Here is a 27503-nt window from a genome sequence, read left to right as displayed (position 1 = left end):
GAGTGGAATTTAACTTGATTTTTTAAGGCAGTAAAAAGCATGAGAGATAGGAAAGACATGTAAGTGTGTGTGTGTGTGTATGTGTGTGTGTGCGTGTGCGTGTGTGTGTGCATGTGCGCGTGTGTGTTTGTGTGTGGAAAGGATTGAGAGGAGAGGGGTGAATACTGAATGGGAAAAATGTGTTGTTTGTAAGAATCCGCAACAAACAGCTGTACCACCTGTCATACTCGGCCTAAAGAGAGAGCATGGAGTTTACAGTCACAGTTTACATAACAAATACACAAGAGTGAAAACATTTATGGAACCACATGCATCTAGTTATAATGTTAAACCATTACACTGCTGTTTTGTAGTGAACAAGTTATGAGGGGTTATCCGAACGTATTCATTTATTACCACAAACATAGTAATTTACAACTACACTAACACTACTTTGACATTTACTTACATTGATAAATGTTACTTTTTTTTTTATAAATTTTTTTGGACTTTTTATGCTTTTAATGTGACAAGATAGTGGAGAATGACAAGAAGTGAGTGGGAGAGAGAGTCGGGGTGGGATCCAGAAAGGACCACGGGGCGGGAATCGAACCCAGGTCGCCGGTGTACGGTGCAGGTGCCCCAGCCAGTTGCGCCTACTTTAAAGTGTATTTGTATGATGGCGATATGGACTGTTTGGTAGTTACTATCTCTATCTAAGGAGCTTAGACTCTTATTTAGTCCTTATTTGCGGAGCCTTGCAGTAAGCAAAGCTGGGTAGCATCAGATGCCGACGATCTTTTCCCTTCACAGGCGACTGTTTTTATCTATTCCTGGCGCGGGCTCAAAAAGCACCATTAAAATGTCTATTGGGCACTGAATTATCTTACACTTACACACACACACACACACACACACACACACACACACAGAGACAGACACACACACACACACACACACACACACAGGCAGAACCAATGACAGTACATATTACGGTCAATTGAAATATCACCTCTTTGGAAGGCCTTGACATTCATATGCACATGCACACCAAATCACACAGAAACAAGAGTCTAAGACTCTAAGTGCCCCGGCTAACCCTGCTCTGATGCTCCTCTCCCTCCTCTCTCTCACAAGAACCCTCCTCTCATCTTGCAAACTGCTGATGTAAAGCACTGCTGTCCTCTACTGGCCAATGCAGGAACACATTTCTCCTCCTCAAAATGACTCATTGGAAATCATCATGGTAACAAACCATAACGCTATAGCATAACTCCTATGTTTAATATGCTTCAGAATGTATCTCACCTTTGGTCTCAACATAGTTGATGCACTTTCGTACAAACTTGAATCCAACCTCGTTCAGCTCCACTGCAAAGAACCCCAAATCATGTTAAAACAAGTCCCCTATGAATGTCAATACTACTGAAGAATCTTCTATTAAGGACTTTGGACTAAAGTCGAAACACTTTTCACATACTGATAGCTATTAGGACAGTCTGATGACATTTAGCCAAATTATTAGTAAATTATACTTACTTTCAGCTTTATTTTGAATAGGATTATGGTAAATCTGAAAATAAAAGAGACACAATAGTTGGGAATAAGTCATATCATGAATATACAGTACACATTACTATTGTATGTCTGTGTGTGTGTGTGTGTGTGTGTGTGTGTGTGTATGTGTGTGTGATATTTTACTAGTAACCATGGCAAATCTGAAAAGGAAGACACTCACTGGCTCTTTCCCATCCATGGCCTCGATCCACTGCTTCCTGTTCACCTCTGACACTGCCTGCAGGGTCAGGGGACTGTTCCTATGGCAACAGCCCAGACACCACACAGCACACATCAGTAGTGTCATTGTGAGACAGACACAGACACAAATTCTCATGACTTGCCATTAGGGGTGAACGATTATGGAAAATAATCTAATTGTGATTTTTCTCACCAATATTGTGATTGCGATGCAATATGCGATTATTTTTAAGCTCTTTATCTTCTGTCTTATTCAACAAAGACAAGCAATATATCATTGTATAGTATGACCAACACAAAATTAGATAAGAAACTGTTCTTTCCTGGAGCCCAGGCCTATGTTATGATGGCATTAGGTCATTGAATAAGACTGATGAATGAAATATTTTTTATTTAACCATTTTAAGCACATTAGTAGGCCTATATTTGTTGAACTTCCAGCCTTGTAAACATTTAATGATTCTTATACGTTTCTATTTTGTTTCTATTTCGTGTAGATATGATCTTTTTTCGTTAGTTAACAGGTCTACATGCAGTGGCACTGACACGGCTTCTCCTTGTCCTGTGCTCTCCATACACGCGCGCGCGCGCACGCACACACACACAGACCCGCTCCTCTCCTCTGTAGGCTACTCGCACGTGAATCGGAACAAACTAGATCGTTGCAGCGCAAATACATTCAACTGAATGACCGTTCAGATCGGTGTTAAAGGTTAGCATCATCAACACCGCAGCGCAATAGGCATGCATGCAAATTAACTAGTTTGTTCATAATATCACAACAAAGCCAATCGCGGAGACAAAACTCTTTAAACAGGCAAAGTTATCAGCAGTTAGCAGCATGTATATAGCCTAAGAGCCTTAGCTGGTAAGCTAATGTTAGAACAGCTAGGTTTTTGGTGGTTAGCTGTGTCAACTACTCGCGGATAACATTATGCATCAATTCATTACCTGTAAGATTAAATGTTTGCGCCGCCAACCCCCTTGGATATCGCAAATGCCCCCACTGTCACTGTCACTGTACTCCAGTAAACAAAGTCTCCAGTGCACAAGGGGAATGGTCATATCATCAGCTGGACATGTGAACGAAGTTACCAGCCAGAGTAGCAGCACAGTGGAATTATGAACTAGAACCAGGGACATGGCAGGTTCGAGCAAAAGGTAATGAAGAGGTTTATTTTTAACCAAAGTAGCTCTACTGATCAGGGGGGTATTCCAAGTATGTGGTTTAGTTATAAACCTGGGTAAGTTAACTCCGAGTAAGTGGTAAACCTCCTACAACAAGAGCCCTATGGCATTGTTTTGTTAGGCAAATGAAGCCATACAGCTCTTCTATTAGGAGGTTTACCACTTACTCTGAGTTAACTTACCCAGGTTTGTCACTAAACCATGTACTTGGAATACCCCCCTAACCTCTCGACACTGTTAGCTGGGCCTCTTGTTCACGTTTTTTGCTTCTTCAGTGGTCGGTGTGAAGAGTCGGTGACGCGTCGGCAAGCAAGTATAAATGCGTTTTGGTGACGTCACATATTACGAAGCGTAATCGCAGCCTTTGCGGTTTGAAGATCGTGTTTCATCATATTTTCGCAAATGCAATAAATCGTTCAGCCCTACTTGTTATTGCACGAACATACAGTATTTAACTACAAACTGTCTGTTGACTCCCTACATGTTCAAAGAGTGTAAATGTTGTACACACTAGGATATATGAGGTTAGTAAATAACTCTGTGTGTGTGTGTGTGTGTTTGTGTGTGTGTGTTCCAAGATCGTGCCTACACCGCCTGCCTGGCCATCTGTTAGGAAGCATATGTGGTCCTTTTATTGGCAGCTGTGTTTATGTGGCATAACATGGATCTCTCATTGAGCTCCGTGCTACCCGACCCCTCCACCCATCCCCACCCCGACTGTTTTAGTGTCCATTGGCCCCTGGGGGCTCCACCTGCTCCATCATCTGCCGGGGTGCCTCACTCCACCCTTGCAGTCACACTCACTTTTTCCATCTAAAAACTGCCTGGGGGTAAAGCAATCTGGAGAGTATTGGAAAGTTCACCTCTCATGGGTTTCAATCTGCAGAGTATCGGAAAGCTCACCTCTCATGAGTTTCGATGTCGAAGCAGAACCGCTTGTCGATGGACTCGGTTTTCCGGCGGATGCAGGACTTGAGGGTGAGCTCCGAGGTTGTCTGACAGAAGTAAACAACCTGTTTACACTCTTCACTCACAGCATGACAACAAACAGCTGCATGCACTTAGCGCTAAGCAATAAAAAACTGTTGACCTGTGTTTTTGAGTGTGTGTGTGTGTGTGTTTGTTTGTTTGTTTGTTTGTTACACCATGTCATAAAACCCACAAATGACTAAGCTACGCTGTTAAGATACCTGTTTGGTTGTAGTCTTCTGTTCAACAGGCACCATAACAAAACGTCTCTTGTCTTTGATGTACTTGCAGTAGTACTTCACCCAAGTCACGCCCAAAGCCCCTGAAATGTAAAACACACAGATCCAGAAACAGGGAGGCAGGGAGGGACAGACAGAGACAGAGATTAAAGGAGAGAAAACACAGAAAGAATAAGAAGAAAGAATGCATGGGACATGTCGATCAAGCTGATGAAGGGCCATCCTCTTATCAGGCATCCGCAGTGAATTGCTTTGTTTGAGCACAGGCGTCTAAGTGCTTACATTTCTCCTGGACGTAGAGGTAGCCTTGGATGGTGGCCTGCCCATGGATCTTGCCAATCTGAGAGGGCTCCTTCATCCTCTTCATCAACTCCTCCATTTCTTCTCGAGTGCTCTCAAAGTGGTTGCGCGTCTACACATACACACACACACAAAACACAAAACACACACAAACACAAACACAAACACAAACACAAACACACACACACACACATAATTACCTCCATCATAATGACCCCATGGTCTAAGTCCTCATGATAGCAATTCACGCCCCATTAATAAGTATTTGGTGTTGCCCCATTGAGGTGATGATGAATGAGGCAACTGAGGGATATTGCTGAGCAACCACATAACTAGCTCCATGTGTTCTGATTGGAAGATCATTGGGAATGTTTCCACCGGTAATGCTCGGGAGCATTGGCCATTGCTAAAACATTCATCTTGTGTACCATCAGCTTTAGTGTTATGCATTAAACATTCTGCAAAATATTTTCAATCTGCACTACAGGATGGACCTCACTCACGTCATCTGAGCTTTTCCCCCTCTTGGATACCAGACTAAAACAACTACGGAAACTAACCCTAGTTTATGTATCACAACAATTTAGCAGAACCTGCTTTGGGTGCATTCTGCTGTAACACTGCTGTTTGATGTAACACAGAGACCAATGGAAAGGAGGAAACTGCACTCAAAGGCCAATGCTTAAAAATGTTGTGTTAAAATTTAAGCCAAAATAGTGTACAGGAACTCAGAAGGGCAAGGCCTTGTACAGATTCTTCTTAGGCCTTATACTCTGTTTTCACTTTAAAAAAAAAAACACTGTTGAAGCATCAACCTCAGTGTGGTTTCCTCCGAGTAAGAGTTCCTCCGATAAAGAATGTTTGATTCAAGTTCAGCGTGTGTTGTAGCGAACTATTTGTTTCTCAGCAAAAGCCACGATGAACGGTAACAAATAGGCTATAGCCTAGGCTATGTAGGCTAAATAGTCATATCGTGGGAAGTTTATTGTTTCGTTTTGGCAAGTAGCCGTGTAATAAGCGGGATAATGTATAGAACGCCGGTCATTATTGGGAAAATAAGTCCCGACAGGGCGAACCGGACTACATATTAAAGGGACACCAGGCAAGCCTGATGCTTTTTCTCTACGAAACTCCCCCTCGCTCGGTCTGAAGCTCTTTTCCTTTTCTTTGCATCTTCCGTCAAGGGTTTTCGCTGCTTCTTCGCCGGCTCTGCCATTATACACACGTTTTCAACAATCGCTAGCGATTCGTTAGCCTGCCTCTGTGCTGTGGATGCAGGATGTAAACTGATCCTGCTTCGGTCGGTGGGTACGATACACTGAACTTGCAAGCGGGATATTCTTCCTACAGGCAGTAGGGGCGCGCGAGAGAGTCTTCATTTGCCCTGTAATGAGTCATTTAACCATATACCGACTCACGAAGATGAGTAATTAACACGAAAACGTTGCCTGGTGTCCCTTTAAGATAAAACATCTAGTTAGTATTGTTTTTAGTAAAAAGATACTTACTTTGAACTCTCTTGTAAGATTATTTGACTTAAAATAAGTCAAAATCTTATTAAATGAAGACATAAAAAAGTAAATTTATCTGCCAGTGGAGTAAGTAATTTTATCTTAATTTAAGATAAGACAATTTACTTACTTCACTAGCAGATAAATTGACTTGTTTTTATATTGTTTTATGTTTTATTTAAGAAGATTTTGACTTATTTTAAGTCAAATAATCTTACAAGAAAGCTCAAAGTACATGTAAGTAAGATTTTTTATCTTAAAGCTGCAGTAGGCAAGTCTGACAGATTGAGGGGATTTAGCCAAAATTTTGAATGTTTACAACTCTCATGCCCCTCCCCCACTACCACCGAGCATCCTCTCATTGAGTTTGTGCTCGTCAGTACGCACTAGACTGCACCAGACTGTGATTGACAGTCAGATCTCACACAGCCCTGCTCTGATTGTACCAGAAGAACCGGGAGCTGTAGAATTTTGCAAAACAAATAACAGGCTCTAGGTGGAGGTAGAAGTGCAGGTTTTTTTCTAAAACCGGCTGATTGATGTTGTTCTGTCGAAGCATAGTGTCGGTTTCAGTGAATATGATCAAAAAAATCTTGCCTACTGCAGGTTTAAAGGACCAGTATGTAGGAAATAATGGAAAATAAATTGTAACCATTCCAAAAATGATCACCATATGTCAACAGAGAGTAAGGAAACACGATGAATTGAAGTAATGGCTTATTTGACAACATTACTATAACCCGGGGTTACGGGGTGGAATCTCTTGGAATTTTCATTTTATGTTTTGAACGATTAATTCTAGAATAGCGTATTAATAATGGGCTGTCGCGTCCCCCCATTTGGGTTGCCAAATTAGCAAAGGCCAGCTGTCAACAGCTGTCAGTTGTAGTCATGAACGAGTAGCCTATCCTACAAGAGGCAGGCACATTGCCAAAATTAAAACAAGAAACCAATTAAGTGGACATCGGAGGAGCTTCCTGAGATGGCGACGTCTTTGTTAAAGTATAAGTATAAGTATATATACTCTTTTGATCCTGTGAGGGAAATTTGGTTCTCTGCATTTATCCCAATCCGTGAATTAGTGAAGCACACAGTGAACACACAGTGAGGTGAAGCACACACTAATCCCGGCACAGTGAGCTGCCTGCAACAACAGCGGCGCTCGGGGAGCAGTGAGGGGTTAGGTGCCTTGCTCAAGGGCACTTCAGCCGTGCCTACTGGTCGGGGTTCGAACCGGCAACCCTCCGGTTACAAGTCCGAAGCGCTAACCAGTAGGCCATGGCTGGCCCAAACGAAGAATATAAAATCTGCATCGCTAACTTCAGCTAAATATGTTACGTTGGTTAGAGAGGTATTTTTTGTTTTCACTGTTTCCGTAATGTGGAGCTGGGTCATGGTTGGAGAAACGTTTAAGCAGCTGCAGGTAAACTAACGTTAACTAAGTCTGCATTACATCTGGCAACCCAGAAGAGGCTCACGTCTAGGTAGTCTTGAGAACGTTCACCAGTGTTTTGATTTTGGCCTACAGAACGTTCGGTAACAATCATTCAAATCGCTCCTTTACTGGAACACACAGAGATATTTCCCCAGAGGGAAAATTCAAAGGGAACTGTTCCGGCTTTTTAGGTTTTAGTTCCTGAGAGGGAACATTAGTTCCTTATCAAACAATGCAGGGGATATTCTCAGTTTTAGAATGACTCTCTCCTCACCTCCACATGAACCCGTCACCCTCCGACCCAACCCTTCCCATCTTTAACCCTCACTCACATTCTGGAGGCTGAGCTGCAGTTCCTGTTTGTAGGGCAGAAAGTCCTGAGTCATTTCCACAGTCAGGTTGTTGAGGGTCAGGATACTCTGGAGGAACGCCAGTACCTGCAGATACAAATGGCATCATGAATACACATACACACATGCAAACACACTCACACGCATGCGCACACACACACACACAAACACACACACACACATACACACACACACACACAGATACTCTGGAGGAAGGCCAGCACCTGCCAATCCAAATGGAATCATGAATACATGGTTTCTTGCACATAACAAGATTGTGCTGTACACACACACACACACAGAGAGAGAGAGAGAGAGAGAGAGAGAGAGAGAGAGAGAGAGAGAGAGATGAATGTAATTTCTTTGGGAAGCCTTGATGTTCACATACACCAAATCACAAAAACATACATACAAACAAACATAATTAGCCTAGAAATCTAGACGCACCCTAGCGGCAGCAAATGTAATCTGCAGCCAGGGTCGTCTAGCAACTCTCCGTTGGCTTGAGAGCTGGAAAAACCAAACTCTCGTCAGGCCAATCACATCGTGTATAGAGTCGGTGGGCGGGCTTAACACAGAGTTGCAACGGTTCCGTGTGAATTCCCTGCTACTTGAAAACAAAGAAGATGGCTGCTGATGCTGGCGAACAGCGGTCTTTTGACCAGTCTCTTATAGACTTGGAGTGGGTCTGGCTTGTCAGGCTAACACATAATAGCATAATTGACAGAAACTGTCAATTGAAATGCCACCTTTCTGGAAGGCTTTGACATTCACATGCACATCCACACCAAGTCACACACACACACACACACACACACACACACGCACACGCACACGCACACGCACACGCACAGGCCAATTAAAATAAATACACACCCAAGTCATACACAATAAAAACATAACAAAAGAAGGCTTGAAGATTACACCTGTTTAGAGGCTGTTAAGAGTTTGACTTTGGTCCTTTTAAGAGCTCAACACCTGGTGTGTATGAGTTTGTCCAAAGGGCATGTTTGGGAAGTATGTATTTTCAAGATGCCACCACTACTGGATAGAGATGCAGTTGCAGGTAAAGGTTTTTGCAGAGAGTTTTACAACGGCTTTGAACACAGTTTAGCCAATCATAATTAAAGATCAGAACTATCTGTTTCTATCTGTTCTTATTTGTGTTCTACCTGTGTAACAGGGAGTTGTACAAGTTCTAGTTGTAATTGGGACAGTCGTCTTTTTGCTTTAATCTGGTTTAGAGAGAGAGAGAGAGAGAAAGAGACTGGGCAGTGGGTGAATGTGGTATTCCCCTTGGTCTTGAGACATGTTCCCACAACAAAAGACTCATTTCCCCTAATCATCTCAGGATAATCAACCCGTTACTACACTACACTCTGGCAAACACATTCAGTTTGGTTGTTTATTTTGATCAGACACCTTTTAGTAGTTGTTTAGTAAATTGGGCCTTGTTTATGACAGTTGTGGATGGAGTTTAAGGAGGAAATGAATGAGACTGATGCAAGAAGTTCATTTACCGGCTCCACCACATCGAACTTCTTCCTGTCTTGCACCTGTTGGATCTGGTAGACATATTCTACTGACGAGTCGTAGAAGTTCACCCTCTCTTTATCAAGCTGTTCATCCGCCTGAAGAGAAACGCATTAACACACGACACAGCCATTCATAAATATGACAATACATACGCAGTATATCATATACATCACCCTCACACTAATGTGAATTGCGTACGTACACACCTATACACACCGAAATATTTAGTACTATAAAAAGTCTGGCCAAACGTTTGTCAGTAAAATTGCAGTAATATGGTTGTTTCTTATCAGTGTGTGACTCAATGACTTGCCCTGAGGGACTCTGATATTACCATTCATAAATATGACAATACATACGCAGTATATCATATACATCACCCTCACACTAATGTGAATTGCGTACGTACACACCTATACACACCGAAATATTTAGTACTATAAAAAGTCTGGCCAAACGTTTGTCAGTAAAATTGCAGTAATATGGTTGTTTCTTATCAGTGTGTGACTCAATGACTTGCCCTGAGGGACTCTGATATTACCATTCATAAATATGACAATACATACGCAGTATATCATATACATCACCCTCACACTAATGTGAATTGCGTACGTACACACCTATACACACCGAAATATTTAGTACTATAAAAAGTCTGGCCAAACGTTTGTCAGTAAAATTGCAGTAATATGGTTGTTTCTTATCAGTGTGTGACTCAATGACTTGCCCTGAGGGACTCTGATATTACCATTCATAAATATGACAATACATACGCAGTATATCATATACATCACCCTCACACTAATGTGAATTGCGTACGTACACACCTATACACACCGAAATATTTAGTACTATAAAAAGTCTGGCCAAACGTTTGTCAGTAAAATTGCAGTAATATGGTTGTTTCTTATCAGTGTGTGACTCAATGACTTGCCCTGAGGGACTCTGATATTACCATGTGCACACCGTGGGGAATACACATGAGGACACAATGCACAAGATCTACGAAAACGGCCCTCAGGTGAAATTGATCCTGATTATTTATTTAGAGCTTGGACCAAAGAGCTGGAAAAAAAGCTAGCTCAGTTGTGCAAAATGAAACGATGCAACGCTGAGGGCCAGTGAGACGCGAACATCAGGAAGTACTTGGCCATGGCGCTGGCCTGTGTCATTCACATGCACGTGTTCACCACACACCTCCTGGAGCTGTGTTTCCTTCTTCTTGGCTGAGATGTTCACATGTTTATCCAGCTGAGAGTAATACTTCTCACTCTCCTTCTCAAACTTCTTCTTTCGTTCCTGCGTAAAGCGCACACACACACACACACACACACACACACACACACAAGCCAAAAAATGTATTAGGCACGAATAGGAACCTTCTGAGTGGTTGAGGGCATTTTCTAACCTGTGTACAAATGTTTGCACAAGCTATAAGGACAAAGGGAAAGTCATTTTTAAAAACATAAATACTGTGTGATTGCCACTGCAGGAAAAAGCTGAGTGAATATGGAAACTTTGCATTTGGACAGTCTAAATGTGGACATGGCTTGGAACGGAGATAGATGTTGTGGTCAAGCCGCATCTTTAGTAAACTAATTTCTATTCATAGAGCCTTAAAAACCACACGGCCTGGTTAAAGCTCACAGTCTGACCAAAATGGAGACTGCAAAAAAAGCCCTGCGTTTGCAAAGCTAACCATGTGTGGAAGCCAAACACTTCTGTTCCAATTACCCTAAAAACATAGACCATAGCGCCACATAAACAAGCTGTTCATGTAAATGTTGCTAATTGATGAAAGATGAGATCCATCCTCTTTGTTAAGCTAAAATGTGAGCTATCGTAACCGAGTGGTAATGTGTATTTTGAAGGTTTAGCACTTCGCTTTTCAAAGTCAAATGTGAGAGAGTTGCAGAAAAAAACATATAAAAATCATAATGTACTGATGTACTATATACTCCAAATTTAATTTGCTGCCCGGGTAGTCTAGCAACTCTCTGTTGGCTTGCAAGCTGAAAAAATTAAGCTTCAATAAGGCCAATCACTTCATGTATAGAGTTGGTAGGCGGGCTTAACATAATGATTGATGGCAGACTTGCAACGGTTCACGTGAATTCCCTGCTACTTGAAAACAAAGAAGATGGATGTTGCTGTTGGCGAACAGTGTGACATGAGTTAACCTTTTTTGAAGTTTGAAAAGTTTGAACTAGCCAACTAGCTCTGCTGGTGAGAAAACGCATTGGGACTCATGAGTTGTAGCGCTATCCTATTGTATGCAGAGGGAATTTGAAAGACAACCGATTATCCCGCCCCTCGGACTGAGCACTGCGAATGGTGAGTCCCCAGACCCTACATCTTGATGTGGGTCTGGCTCATTAGGCTAGGTCTTCAGAGATACCCATTTATAATCTCATTCAATTGTTTGAAGATGAGATCCATCCTCTTTGTTAAGCTAAGATGTGAGCTATCGTATCGGAGTGGTAATGTGTATTTTGAAGGTTTAGCACTTCGCTTTTCAATCAAAATCAAAGCCAAATGTGAGTTGCATAAAAAACATACATAAATCATAATGTACTTATGTACTTGTGTTCATAACGAGTTGAACAAGTTGAACTGAATTTGTGATCCAATCTCAAGCATGTCACGATAAACCATCTCCTGCCGTCAGCTGCAGATGTTAGCTTGTGTCACATGATCGTTGGACATCACCTTGGGCTACACAACTCTTAGAAATTACCTCATGCTCTATGAGTCACTGCTCTATGATCTGTGACTAACAGAGAATATTTGAATCGTATTAAATTAAAATTTAATGAGTAACATTTGTTGCTTCATTACATAATATGTAATGAAGCAACAAATGTTACTCATTAAATTTTAATTTAATACGATATATTATATTTGTAGCCGTTATTCCCTGCTCCCCTGCACAGTACTGTACATCCCCAGCACTGGCCAATGTTTTGTGTTTTTATTAGTATTATTGTGCTATTTGTGCTATTGTGCCCATTTTTTTCAATCATTTGCCAGAACAACGGCCTCTGGCTGTAAGCTTTATCAAGAATCCTTAGGCACAGCTGGTCTTCAGAGATAGCCATTTATAATCTCATCCGATGGTTTGTCTTTGAATTCAGAGGCCTAAATCACAGAATGTCCAGGATGAGTTCAAATATCTGTGTCTGATGCTTCATTCACACAGTGGTGATTAATGACCCACCAACACGGCAACAGTAAGGCATGCTGGGAGAGGTGACGAGTAAACATGTGACATGGTGCCAGCGGACCCCTGTTGATAAAGGCTGATAAAGGTGTTTATAGGTCAGCGCTAAAGCAAACGTAATGGGAGAGATAGCATTGTTCAGGAGTGGCGGCTGCACATTTGAAGCTAGTACCTGCTAATCTCACACAGCTGCACACAGAGAAGTCCACAAAGACTCAGGCATGAAGGACCGAATGGATACGGTTTTCTTCAGTGCTTGTTTTTCCAGCAACTGTCATTTTCTTCCCCTAATTCCCCCATACTTGCATTCAGACACGCACAAGCACGCAAGCACACACACACACACATGCACACATACACACATTCATACACGCACACATACACACACACAAACACTTACTTCTGCATTTCCAAAACTGATCCTTTTTCCACAGATCTAACTTAAGCTGAAGTATTACAATTCCTAAATAATGTTATGGCGGATTCTAGCTCCCCAGCCGCAAGCTCTGTCTGAAGCTACTAAGGGTTTTGCACTAAAGTAAATATTTAGAAAAGCCACTATTGCAAGTGAGTTCTAGTTTCCCTAGCACTGCCTTCCTTTGTATGCATGTGAGTTGATGTTTGTCAGTTGCTTGTGTTTCCACATGTGTATGCAATGCATTGCATAAGACAGGAAGGAGGAGGAAGTGATACAAGAGCAATATGAGGAACAATACTGTGGGTGGGTGGGGGGGGGGGGGGGGGGGGGGGGGGGGTATGCAAGCAGCATCAATGTCATACTCCATAAATCAGAGTTTCTCCCCTCTCACAGTGTCTTCAGCCTTCCTACTTGCTACTTGCTACTGAGACTGAAGAATGCGCCTGACTGCCTGACAAACATGCAAACACACACACACACACACACACACACACACACACACACACACACACAGACATAGACCCAGACACAGACACAGACACACATACACACACACACACACACCTGCATCACTTCTAGTTAAATAAACTCACAGTCATGACCTTTTGGCCTTGCCCTGTGGAAAAGTCACAGTATTAGTGTGGAATAACTTGTCAGGAGTGATGAGGTGCCACTGTGAGTGTTGCCTATGGAACGTTCACTCATCTCATCACTCACCTTTGTTACACCAATCTGCTCCTTACGGAACTTCTCCAGTGGTTTGATGAGCAGATCACAAGCATTCTGAACCTGAACGAGTAAACAATTCCAGATATACACAAGAGAAGTGTTAATTTCCTTGTACTGTAGGCAGGGGGTTTCCAACAGTGGACAATTACCAACCAAGCCTATTTTGCATTATACAACAGGATACAAGACAATGCACAGTGGGCAAAAATACACTGGCAAAACATAACCGCTTACTTCTCCAAACACCCACATCCCCATACACAATTGAAAAACCTGACAGCAGCAAATCCCTTCGAAAAAAACCCTGAATTTAATGACATGTTTTCCCTCCTCTCTGTGGTCTTTATTTGAGAGTACGGGCAGTCTGGAATCATAAGAGTGTGCTTCAGCCTCTCTTGTGCAGATGAAACCTGGAACGTGCAGAATATTTCCAAAGAGTATGGCTTAACATTTTAATGGCACAGCATCAGCCTATCGCTGGCTGTCTCGACACCCTCATGTCACTAATGTTGCTCCAAACCATAAAAAAAACTACAAATATCTCTCAGTAATGTGTCTCATATCTGACCTAATTCCCTCATCTGGTCTCCATTTCTGCTTTTCATGTGGATGGAGCATTTCTTTGGAACACAGAGACTCTCCGGTTTGTCTTTAGGCATTCGTTTGTCTGTATTGGAGGAGTGTCAAACATACTGGGCCACAGTGTTAGCTAAATCAAAAGCATCAGGTGAGTCTGACTCACTTCACAGCCAGCAGATCCAGCCCTACAAGTCTAACCAGACTCAGGGCCTTCCACAAAAGTATTGTGACTTCTTTTTTTTAACACACTGATGTTATGCTATGTAGTTAGTGTGTACATAGCCTCCAAAAGCTTGTTTTTCTTTATAGATACAAAGACTACACTAAGGGCAAATGATCTGTTTAAACATGTCAGCACTAAGAGAGGGAAGTATAATATTGACTTAAACTGACTAGTTCTTCCTCTCTTCCAAACATATAATTGCTTATAATTGCATTGTGCCTACATATTTGAATTGTTGTTGCATTGTTATGCAGAAGCAGCGGTTAAATGTTTATGTCAACATTGTACTTTCCTCTCTTAGGGCTGACATGATTACCGACACACAAGTTTAATTATCAACTTTTGTTTGTTAGAAATGTTAGAAATGATTGGCACATGAAAGTTGCCTTGAACTTTAAATAGAGGCAGAAGGAAAGTGTGATAACCAACCAGCATCATCCTGTCATTTTCCACTTCCTGGAGCAGACAAGCAAACTCACGGAATGACTCAGCTGACAGAGCAAAACAAAAACAATATGGCATATCAGTGTTAAGCAATGTAGGCTGATAACTTACACAAAATTACTTTATCACAGCGGGACATAATTGCTAGCAACTCATGCACACAGCTAAAGTAAACATGATCAAATTTAGAAGTAAAAGGTGAATGAGAAACCTACCAATATTCATTTCATCGTCTGTCAGTGAGTCTCCGATAAAGTCAAACTGGAATGACTGAAGAGTCTGTGAAAACTTCTGAACAGCAACAGAGTATCCTTCAGAAGAAGAAAAAACAGAGCATAACCACATTAAATGATGCATATCAGTATCGCCTCCTTTACATCCAGGACATATAAGAACAACTGGAATTGAATGGGGGGCTGGGGCAAGGTGCTCAGGGGATGGTATTCAGCTTCTCCAGGGGAGGCGAGTAGGAGAGGCCCAGGCTTCTGTCACATAGCCGTCTGTGTAGGCCTCCTCTCTCCATGAGTGTATGGGAGGTAGCAGGGCACACATGGGGCTTGAGGTAATGGTTTGACTTCCAGGTTACAGTCCAAAGGAGCCCCCTTGGGGCAAAACAACAAGGTATTCCACAGAAGAGAATAACAAACTTCTTCACCTTCTAATTTTATGTTGCCTGTATACATATTTGCAATTTCAGAAGGATAGGATTTTTTGAATGAAATACTTGCATAGTTGAATGAAATAACCTGCACTTGTTGATATGTAGGCTATCCAGATGTTTTGAAGATATCTATGATATAGATATCCAGATGTTTTGTAGATATCCATAATATAGACATATGTGGCTACACACATCATGGAATATGACAGAGTATAAGTAAGTATAAGTATATATACTTCTTTTATCCCGTGAGTGAAATTTGGTCTCTGCATTTAACCCAATCGGGGAATTAGTGAAACACAAACAGCACACAGTGAACACACAGTGAGGTGAAGCACACACTAATCCCGACGCAGTGAGCTGCCTGCTACAACGGCGGCGCTCGGGGAGCAGTGAGGGGTTAGGTGCCTTGCTCAAGGGCACTTCAGCCGCGGCCCACTGGTCAGGGCTCGAACCGGCAACCCTCCGGTTATAAGTCCACAGTGCTAACCAGTGGGCCACGGCTGAGTTGCATTAAAATTACTGTTGTGGAAGACTGTAGACAAAATAGTGAGTCACCTATAGCAAATACTGGAGAGATAGACCTGTTGACTCAAAATCATGATCCACAGTTACCGACTATGATCAAAGATTTAACCTGTGATATTCCATGTGATCACACACAAAATGGTTGTGATGTCTCTAACCTTTTGTTTTCCTCACCAATCATCCAGATGCTTATCCAAAACAGTGAGCATTATGTGACTGTCAACAGTTTGGTTGAGATATCGTAACCACAATTTCATCAAGCTAACGGCGTGCACACTCTTCTAGACAAACTCTTCTTCTCGAGCCCTTCCTTTGATTCACTTCACATGCGGCTCATGGTAGACTTCTACCCTGAAGAGAGCCTGGGTAATTACCCTGGATAGATTAAATGAATATATCCAGCCGCAGCCTCCTGTCACAAAGGGAGCTTTTGTGCGGGAGATGAAACACCACACAGGGGTGAGAGAGGGGTGAGAGGCTCTGCAGAGTGGCATCTCCCTGGGGCACAATGCCAATGCTGTTCAGCCGCCATCTCTCTCTCTACTCTCCTTCTGTCTCTACTATCTCCTCTCTCTCTCTCCTTCTCTGTCTCTGTCTCTCTTTCTCTCTCTCCATCACACATACACACACCCACATTATGTTATTTTATAAGCGAAAAAAGACAGTAAGAAAGAAGATATAACCATTTTCAGAGAGCGGAAACCAATTCAAGCCCAACATAAAATAAAGCCCAATGATTTCTCGTTTAGGTCAGCTAAATGCTGCTCTTGTTTCTATTTTCGGCAGCCGATGATGATTACACACCTTGGGAGGATGTGGCTTTTCAGCTGAATCAGATCACATGACCTGTCCAGCACCACATGACCTGTACTGGATTCAATATCACAGCTCCCCCTCCATCTTCTCAGATCTGGGTGCGGTGCACAACATCACCATCACATCACAACACAGTGCACAGTCACGATGGACTTTGCCATTTGTTTACATAAATACTGGCATATTCAAACAAGTCATACAGAGAGTGAGCTAGTTAGTGAAATGCTAAATCTCATATAGTAGCTCCAATGTTGATAACTTCTGCCCAGTCTATGCAATTCTTACACCTAGGCCTCTAAACGTATGATCGAGTGACACTTTGGTTTCCTGTGCAAACAGGGAAATGGAAGTGATACTGTGTTGTCTGCAGGTGCAAAAGCAGAGGAGAACTGCAACTACTCAGTGGCACGCCACTCACACGACTTCCCAAGATGCCCTTCTCCTGCCTCTGCAAAAACAGGGAAGAAAAAATACACTAGAAACTGCTGCCAACTCTGCTTTGATAGCACATCACTCAGTCCTTCTATCCCTTCCTCCAACATGTGTCTGGCCATCCGCCTATGTGCCACATGATGCGGAGGGGATTTTTTCTTCATTTGGAGGTTTTCATTCCCCCACTCCTCCACTCAGTGGCCTGCGTGACCTCACTGTAGACTGCTCCAAACAGAGTGAGCCTCTCCTCTGTCTGCAGAGTACACTCAATACCCTCACTGTGTGCATGTGTGTGTGTGTGTGTCAGAATATGTCTGCAGCTCAGTTAGTGATATTCATACTATATTTTACAGATTCAATTCGTTTTTTATTTGCATGCATACTGCATTCATTTTACATTTCAAGAATTACTAAATGTCATCTGCAGGTGGCTGAATCTGTCTGTCCCTCTGCATCCTGGATGTCTGAATAAAGGCCCATCTCTGGTAACTCTCATCAACAGCTCTGACTTGAGGGGCCCATGAGCTGAGACTCAGAGAATTTCAGCAAGACTGGACTTGATTTCATTGGAGTGGAAAATTTGTGTGGCCCTCAAATAGATGTAAAAACTGTAATGACAGCTCAGCTGGAGCAAAATGTGTAACAACTCCGTCACATAAGCCTAATACGACGAACGTGCTAAATTATTACCCTAAAAAGAAACAAAAGTTCATGGATGCTTGCCAACAGCCTCTGAATCAATGTGTGCGGCCTGAGACAATGTGGGTGATCCATCTGCTATCCCACGACACAATAAGGGACCATTCCATTTCAAATCCCTCATTTAAACCGATTAGCCTGGACGTGGATGAATTATGACAACCAACCAAACAAGTATGAACTAATTTGCGTTGACTTAACAATGAATGAAACAGGCACAATTATGGCAACTATTTAGCATATTCCGTTAACTGCTTTGGCAGACATACAAAAATGACCTCCCTAAAATCCCCCCTGCACCACAAGTGGACCTCTAGTGAGAGAAAGCTAGCCACTTACCCTTTATTGCGCTTATAACATTATTCCCATCTTTGATCACTTCTTTGAGAAATTTGCTGGTTCTGTCCAGTTCTTGTTCGTAACATTTCAACCTCTCCCTAAAATCCGGACTATCCGAATAGCAGTCGCTAAACTCCAGCGGAGGATGCCCCATTCTCTCTCTCTCTTCCTATACGCACGACACGCTTGGAAATAAGCTTCAATCTATAAGGTGGTTGCCTTTGAACAGTGCGTCCTTAACAGCCCCGAGAGAGGCGGTCTTGTGGGGTTGTTTGTTGTGTGCAAAATTGGTCGCGTTCTTTAATACTCCTATTCTAATGAAGTTTCATCCATCCGCGTAGTAGTTTTGCTGCTGTACATTGCAGAATGCTCGGATAGAATCAGCCCCTCCGTTGTGCATGTGCTGAGTCCGAGATGTTGCGAGTTCAAGTAATCCAATATGCAAAAAGTACTTGAAGCAAGCGTAGGTCTAAATATTTGTTGTTCTATTTGGATAACCTTGCTTATAGTCGTATTAAGAAATTTGCCTTTGACACTTTTCCTTGTTGTGGGAGTGAATGGACAAATGCGGGTTGGGCCATGGAAAGAAAAAAACGAGAAACTCCCACTACTCTAGCCGTTCTGTTCTCTTAAAGAGATAGGCGGCTTTTGTGAGTAGATAAATGAAGTAAATGCTGCATGGAAATGCTATATGGAATCTACACAGATTGCACTTGAAGAAATCAAAGTTAATTACCCCCAAAGACGCCCCAAATAAATGTTATAGGCAACTGGATTATGTGAAGAAGAAAAAAAACAGTAGGTTTATCCGACACTGTGATTGAATAGATTTAATGCAGCCAACTGCATGTGATCTGAATTATTGTTTAACTGATTTTAATGTGTTTCTTTGAATTATGAGATATTTTACACTAACGTTTTACCTGCATATTCTGCGCGCAGTACTGAAGTGTTTCAAGGCATACAGTTGACACGTAAACGTAAATGACAAAACAGATGACGTATCACATTGCATCCGTGTAGAGTCGTAAAGATGGCGGAAGTAGATGAAGCCAACAAACCTTTGGTGAGAATATACGATGTTTTTCATCAACAGTTGTTACTTTATAGTCCGTTGCTATCAGTATTCAGCATTTAAGGATGCATTTTATTCAAACATAGACGGACTCAACTGGAAAGTTGTCCAAAATGGTGACCGCAGGATAAGCTGTATGGATTTGATACCCAGACAAGTTAACGTTAGCAGATCTTAACGTTAGCGTCATAACATAGCTTGTTTAAAACGCAACTGTTGCATTCTTTTTACTGTAATGATCGATGTATCTACCTTACTCTGTAAGTGTTAGGTTGATATATTTGCTTCATATGATTTCACTGTGAGCATTTTGACATGCAGAAAGGTACAGTGGCCTAGCAGGCTAATGAAGTAGCTGTGGTGGCTAGCTATGTCAATATTGCCTGTCATCTTTCGCGTTGACGTTGAATAAAGTCGTCTCTCCTCTATGTTGTATTTGCTGTATAGTATACTAATGTTATGTATATCTTTGAGTAAGCCCCAAGTTCCAGCCAATACTACTCACTGAACTTGTTTTTAGCTTCTGCTGTTATTTCCAGTTAATGTTCCTTCACGTGTCATGTTATGAGGTCTTGAATAGCCATGTGTGCATGGTGTGTTGAGTCCTTGCCCACACATTACGTTTAAATGAACGAATTGGCTGTCGATTTGGTCTGAAGATGACAAACATACAAATGTAATCTAATTGGTTGTAGGTAGCTCAACCACATATCTTCTCCTAGCAACAAAGCCTTCAGTAGCCTGCTTTTTTCCTGCTTACTGATTGTACAAGCTACGCTGAAAAACAAGTTTTCTATGAAATTATTTGTAGGGTTGCATTCATTCATAGGTTTGCATATGTTGTTGTTTTTACCACAGTTTGCCGGCCTGTCAGATGTCTCCATATCTGAGGATATTCCCGTGGAGGGGGACATTACTGTGCCTATGGCCTCCAGTAGTGCCGATGATGAATTTTCCACCCTGGATGAACCGGTCAAAGACACCATCGTAAGACTGCCCCCCTCTTAAACAGAAACCATCACCATGATCTATTTGTTATTTTGTCTCATGGCTCAGATGGAACTTTACTGGAAGGCACCACACTATGAAATTGTTCCTAAACATTCACCTTGTTTTATTGTTATGGGAATACAGTTGTTTAAACAGAAATCTTTCTCTGCAGTTGAGGGATTTGAAAGCTGTGGGGAACAAGTTTGTTCACGTCATGTACCCAAAGAAGAGCTCAGCCCTCCTCCGAGACTGTGAGTATTAAGTAGGCTGCTTTATAGACCATTCAGCCTTCATAAATGTGAGGTGAAATCTTCTCACTTTCTGGTTCTTTTTGCCAAAGACTGATGGCATTTACTATCAGTGACCTCTAACACACTGCGCTGACATTACTGAGTGGTGAACTGGTCTTGTCTTGAATGGAACAATCATGACTGGAAAAAGCATGTCAGGGTTATAGCTTAAGGGTAAAATCAGTTTGCATGTCTTTTTTGTTAAAGCAGTGGTATGTTCTGGTCCAGCAAAGTAATTAACTGACTGGCATGCAGAAACCTTGCAAACACCAACACCAAAAGCTCGCTAGTATGCAAAATGTTGTCTTTTGAGGGTATTGTAGTTTACAGTGCCATGATGTGAATGCTTTTCTGTGGTTCAACCCTGACCACAGAACTACATATTGCATAGCCTAGTCAGCTGGCGTGAATAAAGAGTGTGTTTATCTGTCCTTCACATGATGACCATATCATTCTGCAACATACATTTGGAGACAAGTACAAAAACTTGTTGCCTTTAAAAACAAAAAGTGGTTGATTCCTTCAAATTGTGGCATTAACAGTTCTCAGTGAGTGAGAGTTCAAAATAAAGTCCATGGAGATTGCTGTTCTGTTCTCTGTGTGTCTGCTCTTTCCTAATGTGTGATATGATCTCCCCTGTCTCAGGGGACTTGTGGGGACCTCTGTTGCTGTGTGTCACTCTTGCTCTGTAAGTATGAGAGTTTGTCAGATTTGTGTGTGCTATGTGATGTGTCCCATTATGCTGTCAGTATAGGCCATAGGTGAACACAAAGGGTCTCCTTGACATTGTCAGCTTGAAAGAGTGTTGATGAACAGTGTCTTTGAGGCTTCAGTTTAGTCTGCCTTGTAGACAAAATAGACCTCCCAGAAATACCAAATAATTATACAATATAATAAATATAATAAACATAAAAGTGATAAAACAAAAAATTGTTCTTACCCTGTGAAATAAAAGGGGAAAATACTGCAGTGAAACATGTCCTGTTCTGATCTAGGTTGGCCTTTTTTTTTGTGTTTCAGACTGTTGCAAGGAGGCTCAGCAGATAGCAAAGAGGACGGAGGGCCCCAGTTTGCTGAAGTTTTTGTCATAATCTGGTTCGGCTCTGTTATTATCACACTCAACTCCAAACTTCTTGGAGGCACCATGTGAGTTTCCAGTCTATGCCATTCGGGTAACAAACCAAATCCTGATTAACCTGCCCTGAATACAGGTGCAGGAGTTGATTGACAGTAAGACTATTTCGGTTGCTGCCTTTTCCTCATTATAATATTTATCATCTGCCTGCTGCGTTGACCCTAACTGGCTCTGACTTTTGGGCTCACAGAGTTCACTAGAATATTCCTGACTGATTGGAGTTGTAGAAATAATATATGTGTCCAGAATATAGCCCCTGGGGATGACCAGCATATCAAACACAGATTCCTGACGTGTGTGTGTTGTGTGTGCACGCGCGCAGATCGTTCTTCCAGAGTCTCTGTGTGCTGGGCTACTGTATCCTACCTCTGACTGTGGCCATGCTTGTGTGCCGACTTGTTCTGTTGCTGGTGTCAGCGGCAACAGCCAGCTTCGTTGTCCGGCTCGTCATTGTGACCGCCTCCTTCGGCTGGTCAACATTTGGTAAGCACTTTACTTTAGTCGCATTTAATTTCTAAATAGTAATTAATGGAAAATGTTGTTACTGATGTTTTGACAAGAGATAAAAAATAAAAAAAAGTAGTGTAGGCTTTCAACAACCCTGGGGTGAAGGGTAAAAACATGTATTTTAAAGGAGCATAAGACTTCTGCATTTTGATTTCTAGTCATGGTGCTCTTGCTAAAAATATATATATATATATTTTATGGTGACGTGCTTGGCTCTCATCTGTATCTCAAACACCCCTCACCTGTAGCTCAAAACACACCAACCTCTCTGTATTTGGGTGTATTATGGGCACGTCATGCACACATTGGTGGTGAATGAATGTGATGAATGATGAATATGCGGTACGTTGGTTAGCAATCTAAAACACCCATCTCTCTCAGCTGTAGACCTCTGTAGACCGAAAAAAAGTGGTGTACAGGTGTTCTCCTCCGTCACTGTCTATCCCCCTAGAGTAGGTGCATAGAGTTGACCGACTGACTCATGTTTTGAATTGAGAGTATACAGGTGGGTCTCAAAAAAAAAAAAAGTATTTTCCAAATAATTTTACACAATATTCAAATTTTTTGAGACCCACTTGTAAAAAGCCTTCATCACAAAAAACTCTTTCTCATTTGCTCCATGGATTTGGCGAGTAGTCACCTGTAGGTGGCAGTATTGTCTCTTGACTGATCTGTTATTGCCATGCAGTGGTGGCCCTGTTAGTGTCCTCACAGCCTCCTTCCCTTGCTAGTGGGTGCGTGCCTGCTTTAATTCTACCTTATTTAGCTAAATAGCTCCGGGCTGGAAATCTCAGGAGCTGCCTAATGAGTTGAATATGACAGAGCTGAACAGGTGGAGTAAATAACAGGACCCCAGTTCTGATTTGGCATGTTGTCTGCATATCCTGTTCAAATAAAGACTAAGGAGCACTCCATGTCTTGGCTTAGTGCTGCAGTTAATTAGTGCAATGTTTCATAATTTGGGGCTAATTTTCAAGGGAAGTTGATGGGGTGCAGGGGGTTTGATAGCACTCTGGCATGTAGCGATAGCATGTTGTTCACACTGTCAGAGAGGGGATGAGGATGATTATCCTGTCTGGTGTGGTAATTTACCTGTCTCTCAGTCTGCAAGCAGCCATAGCCTTGGGCTGTGTGTGTGTGTGTGTGTCACTGTGGAACTTGCTTTAACTGCTGTTTCCTCCTCTGTCTGTCTGTCTGTCTGTGTGTGTGTGTGTGTGTGTCATTGTGGAACTTGCTTTAACTGCTGTTTCCTCCTCTGTCTGTGTGTGTGTGTGTGTGTGCGCCGCATGACTCCACAGCTTCCACCGCCTTCCTGGCTGACAGCCAGCCCCCCAACCGAAAAGCCCTGGTGGTGTACCCTGTCTTCCTCTTCTACTTTGTGATCGGCTGGATGATCCTGACGTTCTCACCGTCTTCGTAAGAAAACAGAACCATGTGTGCGTGTGTGTATAAGTGTGTGGTATATGGCCTACACACAAGGACACGCTCCATGTACGCCTCTCTTCCTCTCTCTGGCCTCAGCCCCACCAGCACCACCACCGCCGCCACCGCTGCTCCTCTTCGCAGCACCCCATTGGTCAGCGGGTGTGTTCCATTGATCATCATTGGTCAGAAGCGACTGGCGTGTTGAGTGCGGCGGACCAGGAAATGAGCAGTGATGCATGTTCCTTACTCCAAATGAGGGAATGTAGGGGGGCGCAGGCCATAGTTAAAACCAGCTTTATAGACAGACTCACTCGTCTCACTCGAATGTCATTCCTACTTTTCACTGTCTCCCTCCCTGAACTTTGCTCGGTTGCTTGGTTGCATCATGACTATGGCAGGGCGGGGATGTACCCGCGGAGGTGAACACTGGCTTGTGTCTTTGAAGGGATTTTTTTATTTTTTTTGGCCCTGATATCCTTATCTAATCCTATTACTGGGTATGTGAGAGAACACTTCTCTGATGTGCAGATTAAATGGCATTGCTCACTAAATTTGTGTGTGTGTGTGTGTGTGTGTGTGTGTGTGTGTGTGTGTGTGTGTGTGTGTGTGTGTGTGGGGTCTTTGAGCATGCACCCCCCCCCATAAGATTCATAAGATGGACCACCGATATGGAGGATGGAGATTCACACAAACACACACAGTCATACACACCACAGTAGTGCACCTCATGCTGTGCATCAGTATGGGTCAAACCACATGAGCACCTCCCTGTGGTGCATTGATTGATTGTGTGTGTGTGTGTGTGTGTGTGTGTGTGTGTGTGTGCGCGCAAGTGCCTAGCCATTGGAGGGTTGCTGTGATTGTCTCGAGGGATTTTTTCTGATTGAGCATTCTATAGTATAGAATGTGACACACACACACACACACACACACAGAGAAAGAAACATCCTCATACTGTGCAACCTCACATGTGCATCTGTGTGGGTGCGTGTGTATGTATGGACCCAGTATACCTTACTTAGTGCCTCTCTGTGGGTGATATTTTGTTTCGATGGAAGGTTTATTGATGATTTTTGTTTTTATTTCTGTTTTTATTAAATCAAAAATGAAACTGACAATTTCTAGTAATAGCTAACACATTTGATTGTGTTGCTTGGTGGTCATCATAGTGTTTAACATTTAACATTTAGTATTAACTTGTCGATGATTTTCATTTCTTATGCTTCATTTTCTCTTTTTGTTTAGTTTATGGATGTTAAATTTAATATTTATTTCCACATTTGTGCACAGCAATTGGAGAAAGTTTTTTTTCCAGAACACGTATGCCTAATGTGACATAATTAAAATGTGATAAAGGTGAATTTCTCTCCAAGTTGTCTTTATCCTCATTTATCCAAAGTGTATTTATTACACCTTTACATAGTGATAGTAGAGGTCATTGACACAGAATTCCTTTTTGCCCGGCTTGCCTTTGTGATGCAAATACCTGTCTGTTCCCAATGCACTGTGGTCAGAACAGCATGGATCGCACTGCCGCCTGAAGCTTTGATCCCTCCATACCTGTGAAGCCCAGTTGGAGTAGGGAGGTTGGTCACTTAAAGTCTCTGCACATCGCTAGGATCTAAAACCTTTAATATGCTGCTGCTCCTGAGAAAGACAAAGATTGGGCTCGTCGGGGGTGTCGTCTTCATCAGGACGTAGGGGTGGATGTCTGTGTTGATGAAAGGTCTGCGTAAAGACTGAGTGGAGCGGGTGCACTGGTATCTCTCCTGCATTGGCAAGGAGGGGAAGCAGCTGAAAGAGCACTCGAAGGTCCAAACATCCACAGCACATCATATAAACAATTGAGTCATCAGAAGAAATGTCAAACTCTAGTCAGAGAATGACAAAAATAGCACAGAAGTTGCTGGGAGTTGTCTGAATTTACACATCAAAATTAAAAAAAGTTGATAAACTGAAATCCTCGGAGTGTTCATGTTCAGATTTTTTAATCATATCTTCAAGAAAGGGTTTGATCTGCCACTGCATTCCCTCTGTGTTCTTCAAAGTGCCATGGGATTAGGCCCAACACATCTCAGCATCTATCAGTATTTTTGAGGTCTTTATTTTCATCTATTTGGCTGACCTTTTATCCAAAGCGACAAAGGCTACGTTTAGACTGCAGGCAAAAGTGACCCAAATCTGACCGGGTCAAGTGACCAGGTTAGACTTCTTCAGAAGTAGTGTGAACACTCAAATCTTGCCCAGATCTGATCTCGGGGAGATCAGAAATCGGGGATCTGAGCAAAAAATTCGAATTTTATAAATGTTACAGAAGGGATAGACCATTTTTTGCAAGACTTGGATGATCCTCCTGAATCTGAGAGTCCAATATTTACAACATCAGCACCTCATGAACATCATCAGCTTGCCATGTTATGATATTGAGTCCTGATATTAACTATCATTTCATATCTCAGCCTGTGCCTCTTCACTTTCGTCATCAGGTGATCATTCACTCACTGCATTAGATGAATGGTGACGCACAGGAAGAAAGAGAAATGGATCACACGTTGGCCTCAAAGCCGCGTCAGCCCTGTCAACACAACTGCTGACCCTGAAATTACAAAGGAATGAACACACACACACATACTGTACATGGGCAGGTACTCTCACCTGAAAAGCACATCTAAGTACTAGGTGGGCTCACTTAAAAGGGAAAACTAAAGATGGATGTCTCTTTAGGAATTCTCCTTGGGGAGGAGAAGTGTTAGACAAGAGAGAAGGGGGACTCAATGTATCCTCTCAGCCATGCACAGACAAGGCAAGGCGATACTGAGAATAAGCCAGCGTTCAGCTCAAGTGTCCTTGCAATTGTACCTGTGTTTGACTAATCAAAGTGATGTTGAAAGTGAGGAAGCCAGGGCTGATGGATGGCCCAAATTAAAGACATTGACATTGATGCTGGGCTGTCTTTTTATGCAGCTCACTCACATTACCATTAACCGTCATCCGCCTTAGATATTTTTCTCTTCAACCCCCCCCCATTTTGTCTGTTTTCTCTCACTCAACCCCTCTTGCCGTCATCACCATTCAGATGATCTGTCACCCTCTCTCCTGGTCTGTCATGTCAGTATGCCTGTAGATGACTGCTTCGAGTCCACATGTCTCTGCATGTTTGTCGCCTCTTTTTTCTAGCTGAGGTTCTTACAGAATGTGTAAATGAAGTCATTGCAGCCTTTGCCACTTCACCTATCATAAATCTACCTTAAGGACTGAGGAGTCCTTGCTCTGGTCAGGGGCTACATAAGCATGTTAATGAATATTGACTGTGTGCTCCATTTGAAACTACACATTCTATTGCCCTGACGTTTGTGCAAAGAAAATCCTCCTTTTTTGTTAGATGTGTTTTCCCCCTGTAAATTGACAGTAATTGCTGTGGATTCTTCCAACAGGGCTTTTGTCTGTGATGTCAGTGGCCTCTCTCTGGCCTTGATTTCACAGTCAGCAATGGAGTTCTTCTTTTCTCTCTTTGGCAATCCTGATTCCACCATGATGATTGGTGGCAAATCATGAGAGGAAGAACATTGTAAAATCTCATGCTGCTCACCACATAAACATGACCTTGGCTTACCATCTGGACCCAGTTCAGAAGAGTGGGCCCTCATATGCCCTGACTCAAATTAAACTGATCTCCAGACATCTGATCTCAGAACTGAACTGCTCACACAGCCACAGAGCAATAGGGT

At 42.4% G+C, this 27503-nt stretch overlaps 2 protein-coding genes across 3 annotated transcripts in view; one reads left to right on the top strand and one right to left on the bottom strand.

Annotated features, from left to right (window-relative positions):
- The window catches only part of ophn1 (oligophrenin 1), a 41844-nt gene extending 22914 nt beyond the window's left edge, over positions 1-18930 (bottom strand). For both annotated transcript variants that reach the window (XR_006032053.1, XM_042093572.1), the window contains exons 1-13: positions 18354-18930; positions 15094-15189; positions 14864-14925; positions 13621-13692; positions 10463-10564; positions 9250-9360; positions 7712-7816; positions 4416-4545; positions 4116-4216; positions 3829-3920; positions 1718-1796; positions 1519-1552; positions 1288-1350 (exon numbers count right to left, since the gene is read on the bottom strand). Coding sequence is in view for 1 of the 2 variants with exons in the window: in XM_042093572.1 (XP_041949506.1) it covers positions 1288-1350; positions 1519-1552; positions 1718-1796; positions 3829-3920; positions 4116-4216; positions 4416-4545; positions 7712-7816; positions 9250-9360; positions 10463-10564; positions 13621-13692; positions 14864-14925; positions 15094-15189; positions 18354-18507 (1201 nt within the window). In the remaining variant the exon portion in view is untranslated. The remainder of the gene's footprint in view (positions 1-1287; positions 1351-1518; positions 1553-1717; positions 1797-3828; positions 3921-4115; positions 4217-4415; positions 4546-7711; positions 7817-9249; positions 9361-10462; positions 10565-13620; positions 13693-14863; positions 14926-15093; positions 15190-18353) is intronic.
- Positions 18931-19325: 395 nt separating this feature from the next.
- Positions 19326-25147, top strand: yipf6 (Yip1 domain family, member 6). The gene is made up of 7 exons (XM_042093623.1): positions 19326-19419; positions 20287-20415; positions 20591-20669; positions 21354-21396; positions 21729-21854; positions 22166-22326; positions 23649-25147. Exons 1-7 carry the CDS (start codon positions 19387-19389, stop codon positions 23768-23770), a joined length of 693 nt encoding a protein of 230 aa, XP_041949557.1. The 5' UTR covers positions 19326-19386; the 3' UTR covers positions 23771-25147.
- The last annotated feature ends 2356 nt before the right edge of the window (positions 25148-27503 follow it).

Source organism: Alosa sapidissima, chromosome 5 (genome assembly GCF_018492685.1).
Source record: "Alosa sapidissima isolate fAloSap1 chromosome 5, fAloSap1.pri, whole genome shotgun sequence".
Taxonomy (NCBI): domain Eukaryota; kingdom Metazoa; phylum Chordata; class Actinopteri; order Clupeiformes; family Clupeidae; genus Alosa; species Alosa sapidissima.
Note: the sequence above shows the minus strand (reverse complement) of the source record. Positions and strands in the feature narration are given on the sequence as shown.

Coding starts and splice junctions, on each gene's coding strand:
- yipf6 (XM_042093623.1), top strand. CDS start 19,387: ATGGCGGAAGTAGATGAAGCCAACAAACCTTTG. Junction 20,670..21,353: donor CTCAGCCCTCCTCCGAGACT/GTGAGTATTAAG, acceptor CCCCTGTCTCAG/GGGACTTGTGGGGACCTCTG. Junction 21,855..22,165: donor AAACTTCTTGGAGGCACCAT/GTGAGTTTCCAG, acceptor GCACGCGCGCAG/ATCGTTCTTCCAGAGTCTCT.